At 47.4% G+C, this 12,438-nt stretch overlaps 1 protein-coding gene across 4 annotated transcripts in view; it reads left to right on the top strand.

Annotated features, from left to right (window-relative positions):
* The window catches only part of PRRC2A (proline rich coiled-coil 2A), a 53,240-nt gene that overhangs the window by 36,678 nt on the left and 4,124 nt on the right, over positions 1-12,438 (top strand). For 3 of the 4 annotated variants that reach the window (XM_032208764.1, XM_032208766.1, XM_032208765.1), the window contains exons 17-27: positions 280-530; positions 2,724-2,851; positions 2,962-3,091; positions 3,481-3,566; positions 3,727-3,972; positions 7,656-7,844; positions 7,970-8,044; positions 8,281-8,455; positions 8,548-8,600; positions 8,792-8,880; positions 9,016-9,274. In XM_032208764.1, the coding sequence (XP_032064655.1) occupies positions 280-530; positions 2,724-2,851; positions 2,962-3,091; positions 3,481-3,566; positions 3,727-3,972; positions 7,656-7,844; positions 7,970-8,044; positions 8,281-8,455; positions 8,548-8,600; positions 8,792-8,880; positions 9,016-9,274 (1,681 nt within the window). The remainder of the gene's footprint in view (positions 1-279; positions 531-2,723; positions 2,852-2,961; positions 3,092-3,480; positions 3,567-3,726; positions 3,973-7,655; positions 7,845-7,969; positions 8,045-8,280; positions 8,456-8,547; positions 8,601-8,791; positions 8,881-9,015; positions 9,275-12,438) is intronic. The other variant, XM_032208767.1, reaches the window with a different exon arrangement.

Genomic DNA, 12,438 nt, shown 5'->3' on the forward strand with positions numbered 1-12,438 from the left:
ATCCTTAGCTATTTGCCAGTTTGTCACCCTATTTTTTTGGGTGTTAATAAAATCCTTTGGCTGACAAGCTGCATCAAGAACAAGCCCTCTCCCTTTTTTGAGTCAAGACCCAAAAGGGTCAGAAACTTGTCCATTACAGGCATAGAAAGAAAAGCCTTTGGCCCCAAATGGAAGGGAGGGTATTTGAGGGTGGCCTACTATGGACAGAAGGAGGAGAAATCATCACCCGCTCCTTCCTTTCTGCCTTCAGTTTTGTAATATTTCCCATTTGCTCCCCAGCCGAAACACAGATGATCACTCTCCTGGCCTGAGCCTCCCTCCTGCTCCTACTACCAGTACAGTGTATCGTTTGGATCGCGTCATTCACAGTGACCCAGCTGGCATCCAGCAGGCTCTAGCTGAACTGGGCAGTCGCCACACAAAGCCCGCCTCCCCTGGCCCGGCTCAGCCACCTTTCCTCGGATCTGGAAGTGGAAATGCTTCGGGCCTCCCATTGGGGTGCTTTGAGAATAGGAGTGGCAGCAGTACAGGTAACGGTGAGCTCTTGTAGGCCAAAGCTCGAAAGAAATTGGTTCTATAATTTCCTAAATGTCTACGGAGATTGTCAGACTCATCCAGGTCATGGTTGTCCCAAAGGTGCTTTTTTCTAAGAGGCAACACGGGTTCTTGTGTTTTTTTCCTTTGAAAACATTTCACTTCTCATCCCAAAAGCTGCTTCAGTGAAGGGAATTAAATTTCTTGGATGAGAAGGGAAAAAACAACCAAGAAAGTCCAGTTGCCTTTTGAAAAGCACCTTTGGGACTTTTAATTTGCTAGTTCAGGGGTCACCAACCTTTCAGACCTCCGGGACCATTAAATTCATAATTTTAAATCCCACGGATCTGCTTAGTGACCGGCTGGGTAGGCATGGCTGGATGGTCATGTGACCAGTGGGCGTGGACAACTCATCACTCACATCGAGGGGCGCCTCTCCCCTCCCAGCCATTCCTTCCCTCCCCGCCCAGACTCCTTAGGCCCCCAAGAGGAAGCAATTGTTGGAGCTAAACAGTCACCATGAGAAAGAATTGGCAAAACAGCTCAGTTCAAATTGGATCTGACCAAGGAGGAGGCTCAGTAGAAGCACCTCACTGAGGACTACGAGCATAGGCTCTGCAAGCAGAGGGAAGACCTGCGGGAGTGCAAGGCCAGGTATTGGCACCTGGAGGCTCAGTGGACTGAAATGGTAAAGCAAGTTCCAGGCCATGAGGCAGTCCCACTGGAACAAGGCCCTCCAGCTCTTCGCCACCAGCAACACTTCCCTCCAGCCTTTGCCCAAAGCTCCACACCAGGAGGCCGAGGCAGACCCCAAGTCAGAATCTCTGCCCCCCTCCCACCCACACGAAAAGACCCCGAAGGGGGAGACTCTCTGCAGCAACACAAGCATTCATTGCACATATCAAGCCTAAGGGCCGTAGTTTGAGGACTCCTCATTTAGTGCAATATAAAAAATTCAAATAATTTTGTGGATCACCAAAATTTTCTCATGGACCACCAGTTCGTGACCGCTCCTCTAGTTGACACAAATACCAGTTTTCACAGGAATTGTGAGTGGAAGCTCGCCTCACAGGTTGGGCAGGGAAAGCATTTTCTTTGTTTCATATTGTTCTCCTGTGCTCTGCTTGGAGAATCCAAGCATGGGTTAACTTTGTCCATTAGCCTAGAGACTGAGTTATGAAATTGTTGACCACGCCTCCTCTGACTGGGTGACGAATCCTTCAGAGGGTCCTAACGGCTTCTCAGGCCCCTGACCAGCCTAGTTCCCGCCCTTGAGATTCATTGCTTTGGCATGTCCCATGCTTGGATTCTCTAAGCAGCGCATTGGAGAACGACCGTTGACTTACCTGTTTGGTCCTTCTATGTGCATTTACATCTGAACTGAATAAAAACTACGTCTCTTAATCCGGCTGAGCCTTCATACAAAACTGAACCCTTCCAGTCAGAGGAGGCGTGGTCAACAATTTCATAACTTAGTCTCTAGGCTAATGGACAAAGTTAACCCATGCTTGGATTCTCCTTGCAGCGCATATAGAAGGACCGTTCAGGTAAGTCAACAGTCATTTCATGATTATTGCTTAATAATCCCATTGTAATTAATGAGATTACACAGTGGAAAAACAACGAGTTGTTCATGGTAGCTATTAAAGTTAAGTTCAGAGATTGCTAGTTTGTTAACTTTCAAATGGAAGTTGCTGGGAAAACCATAATGTTTTGGCGCACCCATCTCTTTTCCTCTTGACAGTAAAATTTCTAAAACCTCATGGGGTTTTTTTTAATGGCAGATCTGGTTTCCCCAAAGCATACAGTGCAAGCTTGAATATGCACCTTACTAATAATGGTCTCTGGAATGGCTTATTTTCCTGACTGCTGCATTGCCACTAAGGTGCTTGGAGAAGCAAAATGTTTTCGTCTTCCAGAGAGGGACGGAATTTATATAAAATTAAGAAATCTGACAATTAGAACAATTAATCAGTGCTCCGAGACTGGGGATTTTCAAGAAAAGGTTACCCAACCATTTTTCCAGAATGATGAGGTCTTGGAATAGAATGATATACAGGGTTGTAATAGAAGACCTCCAAAGTCCCTTCCAACTTCTGGTATTGTGTATATAAAGTTGTTTATCATCTTTAATGTTATTGCCTGATTCTGTCTGGCTTGATTGGAATCGCTATCTCCTCTCCGTTCAGATTCCTGCTTCCTGGACAAGAACCAGCTTCTCCGTTCCGGCAGCGCTCCTCTGAAGGAATCTGGCACAGGAAGTGGCTTTGGTGCAAAACGCCGAGAACGACCTCGCAAGCAAGATATTCTGCAGCAGGTAAGCAGTTTTTTTTCCCCTCATCCTAGTGCAAAATTGAGGGAAAGACACATGTATTTGGCTTAAACACTTAGCGATAACTTTGGTACGTTTTTCCCCACCTCTCCCAGGAGCCCCTGAGCTTTCCCAGTGGACCAGGTTTTGCACCCTCCAAAGAAGAGACACCAGGGGAGCCTCTCAGCAGGAGTGTGCCAGTGTCAGAAGGGCTAGCCCCACAGATCTGGAACCGTCTGAATTCTAGTAAGTTATTTGATTGAAGGAAAGGAAAAGAGGGGAGGGTTGAGATTGAGTTAAAGTGTACACAGTCAGCTCTAGCAATGACAGACAATCCTTTGGACCAAAACAAACCTGATCATACCAGCTAAAGGTGTGTCTGAATAGGTGTGGGGTTATTTATTTATTTTAATGTCCATTTTGTCAGCTGTTCTTTGAACATTTTGGATAGATGTTTGTCAAGGAACAGGCAGGGAGTGTTTGCAGCCCCTAGGGCAAATTCATGTGGGTTGAAAATAAACACTTCTTATGAGCTGGAACAAGTCTTCAATTTAGATAGGGTTGAGCCTTGAAGGCCTCCTACTTACAAGTCGTAGAGAGCTCCACACAATTGCCCTTGTACTTCATTCAATCAGACTCTTCTCGGAAAAGCTACCGTCCTGCCTCTGTAGAACCATGGATTGACCCACTGAATGCCTTTGAAGAGGTTGCGAGTACAGAGGTGAGAAAGCTGGTGTGTGTCTCTGCTTTGGAAGGGGGTGGGGGGGGAGCATGTCCGTGAGAGAGCGGAACCGATGTTAACAAGTGAGGAAGACTTTGTTTTGGGCTTCCTTTGAATCCTGAACTTCTCCTAGCCTGAATCCCATTGGCCTCTCTTTCAGATGAGCCTGTCTGACAGTGGCGTGGACCTTAGCAGTGACTCCCAGGTCTCCTCGGCCACTTGTAGCCAACGCAGCTCTCCCGATGGGGGTCTGAAAGGCACACCAGATGCTGCCACCAAGCGGGGTGGAGCCATTGGCAAAAGTAAGGATGACACCTTGGCCACTGATCCAGAAGGAACGGACACTAAGGAGCAAAGGAGGAGGCCGCCACCAACCAGAGAGTCCAGTTTGCTCAAGGACAAGAAGGTACAACGTTTATTCTTGAGTAGCTTGCAAATGGTTGATACTTCCCTCTTCGTTCTGTCTCTTGTGATCTTGATGGCTTCTGACAACAGTTATATTTGTAAAAAGTTCTGCCATCTAGGTCTTAAATTTGTGTGTTTTTCTGACACAATCAGTTAGGCTACACTTATTGGACTCGGAAGACTCTTCTCACTATTTTTACTCTTGTTATAGTTAACCCCAGTTAGGGCTCAGATCTTTGGAGTCAGATGGTTCTACCTGTCAGGAAAAAAACCAAATCATGAGTATAGCTGCTCTTAATAACAATGGGAACAGACAGCACACCACAAAAGTCTCACTTTAGGATTCAGAGGTTTATTAGAATTTAAAGCATAGCAAAACATAAAGCCTTTGCTATTAAGGTTTTCTTTTGACTGAGGCTTCCCAAGAGTATGAAGCAAACTCCTGGTCCCAACAAAAACCCCTTTTATTAATTTACTATGACTTCCTCTCATTCACATCCAGCAAAGTCTTTCAAGGGAGGATTTACAGTCACCAACCTTATCTGTCTTAGAGAGCTGCCAGGCCGATATCTGCAAAACTTGGCAAGGAGTCTCAGAGAGTCACGAACCAATTAATCAAACTAATTGTCTCCTGCAAACTCCACTCCCCTTTCGCTCCTCTTTTATTTCCTCTGGGAGGGGCCATTCACCATCCACTTGTGGCCTTACTCTCAAGTCGACCCCTGTTCTTTAGCTGTTCCCTTCGTCTGGCAACTCTGCGCATGCACACGCTGGGAACAGGCTCCAGCTGTTCGTCTGCCCCACTTATGCCTGACTCTGAAGGCAGCTGATAACTGGCATTCAGCCCTGGCCCCCTCTCTGCCTCCGACACAGAGCCCTCATCAGACTCCATGATTGGGCCATGTTCCTCCCCAACATCCTCACTGTCCGAATCTAGCTCCACTAGCCAGTGGTGGGCCACAACAAGCACCTACATCACATTGCAGTGAGTGTCAATCAGAGAAGCAGTCAAAAGGGACCGGCTGAGACCAATTGGCAACCTCCCATTATTCATCCGCATCTTTTATACCTTAAAATCACAAATTATACGACTTTTGGAATCTGTTCATATTGTCATAGCAACCGTCAGTTGCCCCTCTTTCCGATCATGAGTTTGCAACATTGTTCTCTTGCTAACCACACAGCATTGCTGCTTCAGGTACTGTGTGATAAGAGAAGGTGATCTTGCAAGTCCCTAGATCCCAAGCTACATAGATCGAAGCCAGCACTTCGAATTGTACCCGAATCCTCTGTTTTTATATACAGGGCCTGAAGCAAAGGTATAATCAGGCGTTTTTCAGCAGGTATGTTTTCTGGGGTGGCTTCATTGCAGTTGTCTAGTCAAGTAAGGAGGACATGATTTGTGTGGCCCACCAGCACCAGCAGAGCTAGCAGCAGATTCAGACAGTGGGGGGATTGAGGAGGAGCATGGGCCAGTCCTGGAGTCTGGGAAAGGCTCTGATGAGGGCTCTGTGTTGGAGGCAGAGATGGAGCCAGGGCCACATGCCAGTTATCAGCTGCCTTCAGAGTCAGACATCAGTGAGGCAGACGAACAGCTGGAGCCTGTTCCCAGTGTGTGCATGTGCAGAGTTGCCAGATGAAGGGAACAGCTAAGGAACCAAGGTCTACTTGGGAGTAATGCCACAGGTGGATGGTGAATAGGGAACAAAAGAGGAGTGGAGGGGGAAGGGTGTTTGCAGGAGACAATTCATTCCTGCATTCTTGCCAAGTATGCAGAGGCATCTGAAAGATACTGGCCTGGCCACTCTCCAAGCCTGATAAACGTCGGTAATTGTGAACCATCTTGAAAGACTGTGGGAGAGGAAAGACTTTGCTGGAGAGGAATTCACTGTCAATCAAATAAAAGGGGTGTGGCAGGATGAGGACTGGGCTTTGTGCTGCTGGGGAAGCTGTCAGAACATGATTCATTGCTATGAGATTCTTGCAGTCCAGTAAGTAGGACCTTTAAATAGGGTGCTCAGCCCTATGCATCCCTCCACATTCCTTTTAGAAACTTTTTTCTAGTTTTGCAAATCGCTGGACATCCCCTCACACCTGTCAGGCCCACCAACGTGTCCTGCCATTCTGTTAGAAGTGGGGGGAGGGAGAGACTTGCTGGCCTTTTTAACTTGCTTTTTGTTTTTGCTGTAACTGCTTGGGAAATAGGGAGGGAGAGCGCCTTCTGAGACAGAATGAGGGAGGGGGGAGCGTCTTTGGAGACAAAGCAAACGCTCTCCCAGCCGCTTTCAGCTGGACTCCAAGGCCAACATGCCCTGAGAGGGAGCTGTTATCTCCTCACACCTCAAAGACTCTCCAAACAACCTTTCCTGGACTGGTGGGGGCGGGGGAGGAGAAGTTGATGTTGGGCTTGGGGAAAGGAAAGAATGTTGTTTGTTTTGCATGGGCTTTTTCTAATTCCGCCTTATTCTCCTGCAGTCACTTCTCTCTCAGCAAAAAAGTTCTTTGGATTCAACTAAATGGATTAAGAGTCTTGCTTGCTGAGAGGCAGTTCCTTACAACACCTCTTTGTGCTCCTCTTTGCATTCTAAAGGATAGAAACATCTTCCTAGATAAAAACTAAAGCGATTTGATGCTTAGTGTATAACGGTGGAGACTGACTGTTGCTTTTACCAAATATTTGCAACCCTGAAGTAAGACTTACTTCAGGTTCACTTGAAAGGAGCTTTTTACAAGTGTTCTGTGTCCCATCTGGCTCTCCAGCCTGCCAGCTCTCCTCCCCTTCAAGATCCTCCTTCGGGGCTTCAAGAAAGACGATCTTAGGAAGCTGGTCTGCCAGACGACCAAGGTGTGATCCCTTCCCCTGTGCGCTGCTTGGGGAATCCAAGCATGGGTTAACTTTGTCCATTAGCCTAGAGACTGAGTTATGCAATTGTTGACCACGCCTCTGACTGAGGTAGTTCAGTTTTTTAACTCAGTCCAGCGTAAAGAGATGTAAAAATGTATCTCTGAGCATCAGAAATTTCATAGGATAATCTGTCCTTGATCTTGTTGAAGCCAGTTTCTGTCTTCATCATTTTTCCAGTAGAGATGGAAGGCGTGGAGATCATCATGGTGCCTTCATTTGAAGTGAGGGGCAGCTGTGTGCCCCTTGGGTAACTTCTGAGGGAAATGCAGGCAGTCCTTGGACTTACAACATGTCATTTAATTACCACAGTTACAGTGGCACTGAAAAAAAGTGACTTACGACCGTTTTTCAGCTGTAGCATCCCCACGGTCACCTGATCAAAACTCAAATGCTTGGCAACTGACTCATATTTACAACTGTTGCAATGTTGTGTGATCCCCTTTTGCGACCTGCTGACAAAGTCATTGGGAAAGACAAATTCACTTAACAACCGTTTACTAACTTTTCAACTGTGGTGATTCGCTTAACAACTGTCGCAAGAAGGTTTTAAAACAGGCAAAATCCACAACAGTCTCTTAGCAACAGAAATGTTGAGCTCAGTTAAGGATCATAAACGGAGGATTACCTGTACTGGGGTCTTTGTCCAAATTGCCTACGTTGCTTGACGGCTTGAAAACAGCACCTGTTCGCTGAATGGGGAGGATAGCTTGCAATTTGCATGACCTGCTAAGGTTCGAAAGGTTTGACTTATGAGCTTCCTCCCTTCTCCTCTGCAACAGGTGAGCAGCTCCCCAGAGCCCCTGCCCCGAGACCATCCTCCCCCAGGCGCTATTGGCACTGAGCGCTCCCAGCGGGCAGAGAAGGCCAAGGAGAGCACAGAAGGCCTGGGCGTTCTGAAGGCTGAACAGAGCCCCCAGCTGGACTCCCCAGGAGCCTGCCCACCCATCCAATTCGGTGCCAGCGATAAGGTAAGCGTGACAGTCAGGAGTGCCTGGGTTACCTGCCTCCCAGGTTTGCCATAGGCTACTCTTTGCAGACTTTGAGCCAGAGAAGCCCTGGGCTCAGACCTCGACTGGGGACTTTGGCCTTGCAGGACGCTGACCTTCGCTTCATTGGGAATGAAGTCCCCAAAGCAGGTGAAGAGCTGCACCAGGCCCTCACCGAAGGGGTAAGTGGTGGTAGCAGCCTATGCTGCCGTCAGACATGATGAGAGCAGCTCCACGGGACTTACAAGCAGCTTGCTCCCTGATGTATAGCTTGAATTAGATTGCTAAAGGCCTGTGTTTGAGTCCGCATACGTAGCAATGAAGTAAAACAAGTCCAGTTGGTTTGGGTGAGAAGGAATTGGAGAATTGGACTGTGACCATCTGCCCCCAACAGCTTCTCCGTCTGCTCTCTCCACAGCTGGCCTCTGCTCCCCGAGAGTGGGAGCTGCTTCCCCCAGCCCCTCCCGGCCACAGGGCATCCCCCGAGATGCCTCCCAGTCGTTCCTTCGAGCCCCGATCTTTCCCGGGAGCTCCAGCTGTTGCCGCCTCTTCCTGTTTGCATGGTTTCCCAGCAGACGCTCCCATGTTCTCAGGTAGGGAAGGGGATTTGGTTGGTTTGGGGGACGGACGGGACTCTCAAGTGGCTCAAAAGCAGATTGGCACCTAATGGTGTTTCTCTCCACAGGTGAGAGGGGCCAGGGGCCACGGCTGTACCCGGAGCTGTTTTATGGGAACCAGGTAGCCATCTTGGCAGGTGGGAGGCAGAAGAGGGAGATGCTTTCCTGGAACAGAAAGTGGGGGTTGGGCACTGGGCAGAGACCAGTTAAAATGATGCATGCTGTTCAGGGTGGGCCGGGGATGTGGGCATCTGCGCTGGCATCCTGCGCCCTTGTCCTCTGATGGAGTTTTATCCGTCCTCTTGTCTGTAGGTCCCCAACGCCCAGCTCGAGTCTCAGCTCCACAACACAAGTGCTGGCAGCAACTACCGTCCGAACACCCCCTCTGTTCACTCATACAGGTACCAAGGCCAGTGGGGGAGCGGACGATAGGTTGATCCTGGTTGAGGATGGAGCCAAGATCCCTCCTCGTTGGGGACCCGGAGGTCCCAAACGCAGCTGTTGGCACCCATCTGAGCCGGATTCTTGCTCCCTAGGTCCCAGCACCTGTACCTCCAGCCCAGCCCGGCCCCTGCTTCTCCAGCTCAGACGGCAGCGGGCGCAGTGCTTCCGAGCTCAGCCTTGCTCTCGGGGATGGCCTTGAAAGGACAGTATGTGGAAATAGCAGCTCTGCATGCGGCCGACCTGCCCAAACTTCCGGCTACGGGCATGCTGTACCAGGCACCGCCTCCCTCCTTCATCTACAGCTCAGCCTTCTGTGGAAGCCAGTTGGCTCCTGAACAGGCCTTGCTTCAGGTACGGGGGAAGTAATGCAAGAAGACAAGTGGCCCTCCACTTCTAACAATCACTTACGACTGGAAAAATGTGTCGTTAAATGAGGCATCATGTGTGACTACACCCGATTTTACGATCTTTTTGTTAGGGTCCTTAAGCAACACGGCAATATGACCTGCACTTGCAATCTTCCCTACCAGCTTCCCCTTTGACTTTCCTTGTCAGAAGCTGGCTGGAAAGATTGCGAACGGCAATCCCATGACCGCAGAACACCGCAACTGTCACAAACGCATGACAGTTTCCAAGCACTCAGGTCATAAAACACTTGTGCTGTGATTGTAACTACGAGGACTGAGTGTAAGTCACTTAGTGTGACTTCCATATCTTGTCACATGTAAGTCATTGTAATTCACTTTGTTCATTGCGAAGTCATGTCTGACCCATCGCGACTTCATGGACAACGTTTCTCCAGGCCTTCCTGTCCTTTACGATCCTCCGGAGTCCATTTAAGCTCAGGCCTACTGTGACTCCATCCAGCCACCTGATTCTCTGTTGTCCCCTTCTTCTTTTGCCCTCCATCTTTCCCAGCATTAGGCTCTTCTCCATTGAGTCCTTCCTCCACATTAGGTGGCCAAAGTATTTGAGTTTCCTCTTCAGGATCTGGCTTTCTAAAGAGCAGTCAGGGTTGAACTCCTCTAGGACTGGCCGATTTGATGGCCTTGCCAAGGGACTCGCAGAGAGTCTTGTCCAGCACCAGAGTTCAAAGGCCTCCATTCTTTGGCGCTCAGCCTTCCTTATGGTCCAACTTTCACAGCCATGCATTGCAACTGGGAAAACCATAGCCTTGACTACACTCATTTTTGTTGGCCGGATGTTGCCTCTGCTTTTTAGTATGTTATCTAGATTTGCCGTAGCTTTCCTTCTAGTAAGTCCCCAGTAATGCCGTATTTTTCGGAGTGTAAGATGCACCTTTTTCCCTCAAAAAAGAGGCTGAAAATCTTGCGCTTATACACTGAATACACCATTTTCTTTTGCCTCCAGTACCCCGCCTCTTCACCAAAATGGCCGTGCATAGCTTGTAAGAAGCTTTTAGAGAGCTCCTGGGGGCTGGGGAGGGCAGAAAACAGCCCGTTTTTTGCTCAATTTTACACATACACACCCAGCCCCAGGAGCACTCTTTAAGCTTCTTAAAGGCTATCCATGGCCCTTTTTTAACGAAAAATGGGCCTGGAAAGTTTGCAGAGTGCAAAAACTTTTTTTTTTAATTTGCCTCTTCAAAACCTTTATACTCCAAAAAATATGGTAAATCACTACCGTAACTCAAAACAAAAATTTCTAGAGCTATAATCATACTAAACAAATAGTTGTACATTGAGTGCTGCCAGTAATGGGCAGCGAACCGAGAAGATCAGGTGAAATTACTGAAGAAAGAGAATTTTAACAGTGAACTGGAATTCCAAAGGTGAACCAGATTGGGACAGAGTCGCCCTCCTGAAACCAAATACGTACCTATCAAAGCAGACTTTTGAGTTAGAGGCGTTTTGGCCAGCACTTTCTCAGTGATGCAATGCTCCTCAAATAACAGGGTCTACAAAGGTAGTTTCTGGAGCTGAACTTGGTTCATTAGTCCACTTATATGCTTCCTAACCCCAAAGAATCTGGGCAGCTTAAAGAAAAGCACTCGGATAATGTGGCAACAGGGCAGGAATCAACATTTGAAAGAGCCAGCCCTCCTTTATAGCTCTGGTTTGAAATGGATTTGTTTTCTACTGCAGAAGAGCAAAAAGATCCAGCAAACAAAATTTCCAGTCTGCATGTGTTTGGGGGGGGGGGGGGGGGGAACAAGCTTTTCCAATTGTAAAGACACTCGTGCTGAGTGCAGTTTTGAACCCTTTGCGTGCCAGATTGTGCTACCAAAGCATTCTCTGAGGGGGCAGCATAAGCAGAGGCTAGTTCTTGGTGATTAGATCAATAGGAGCGTGACACAGGAGATGCAAATCTGGCATTTTAAGTCTAATTTTTCCCAATTCCTCACCCAAAGGCTGCCCAACTTGGTACAAGGAGATTGGGGTGATTACTACTACTTATCAGCATATTGCCACGCTTACCAGTGGAAGAGCTTTCCGTCACTGGCTAAGAAGATGCCTTGCTAAGTTTTTGACAACTGCATTGAAGTTCATATCGTGTCTCCCCATAGCCTCTCCATACCTTTTCAAAAGCAATTGGAGACCAGGCAGCACAACAAAACCAAAGTGGAATTAAATCCTCTGGAAAATACATGCCTCCTTTTTTTACTGAAGATGGACAAAAGATTCCATGCATAAAGGCTTAACACACCTGAAATATCCACTTCCAGTAGTCCATGTATGGATGTTTTGGTCCATGTAAGGGATTAAATTGGTTTTTATTGCATGGTATAAAAAGTCTGTCTTCTATCAATTTTCCCGTTTTCTATTGTTCATCCCTCAGTCCCCCCTGATTCCAACGGGATTCAGTTTCCTGAAACCTCAAGCCATTTTTTATCTATCCTTGTCAATTACGGGTAGTCCTCAACTTACGACCACAGTTGAGCCCAAAATTTACATTGCCAACAGAGAAATTTGTTGAATGACTTTTCTCTCATTTTACGACTTCTCTTGCCACATTTGTTAAGTGAATCACTGCAGTTGTTAAATTAGCAACCTGGTTGTTAAATGAATCCGGCTTCCCCATTGACTTTGCTTGTCAGAATGTGTCACATGATCCCAGGACACTGCAACTGTCATAAATGTGAGTCAGTTGTCAACCAATCTGAACGTAAATCACGTGACTATGGGGATGCCGCAATGGTCATAAGTGTGAAAAATGGTCATAAGTCACTTTTTCCCGTGGCGTTGTAACTTGAACGGTTGTAATAGAAAAATAGAAAACAGAATTCTTTATTGGCCAAGTGTGATTGGACACACAAGGAATTTGCCTTCGGTGCATAAGCTCTCAGTGTACATAAAAGATGTAAGTGATAAACCATAATCATAGTCATCATAAATACACATTCATCATGAAACATAAGATAACAACACTTAGTGATAGTCATAGGTTACTAAATAAGCAATCAAAATCATACTAGGAAACTACCTGTGCACCTGTTCTTGCCCAGCAACCCATCGTCTTTGTAACCCAGTTTATGGTCCCAGCAGGCCAGAACT

This window comes from Thamnophis elegans, chromosome 2 (assembly GCF_009769535.1).
Source record: "Thamnophis elegans isolate rThaEle1 chromosome 2, rThaEle1.pri, whole genome shotgun sequence".
Taxonomy (NCBI): domain Eukaryota; kingdom Metazoa; phylum Chordata; class Lepidosauria; order Squamata; family Colubridae; genus Thamnophis; species Thamnophis elegans.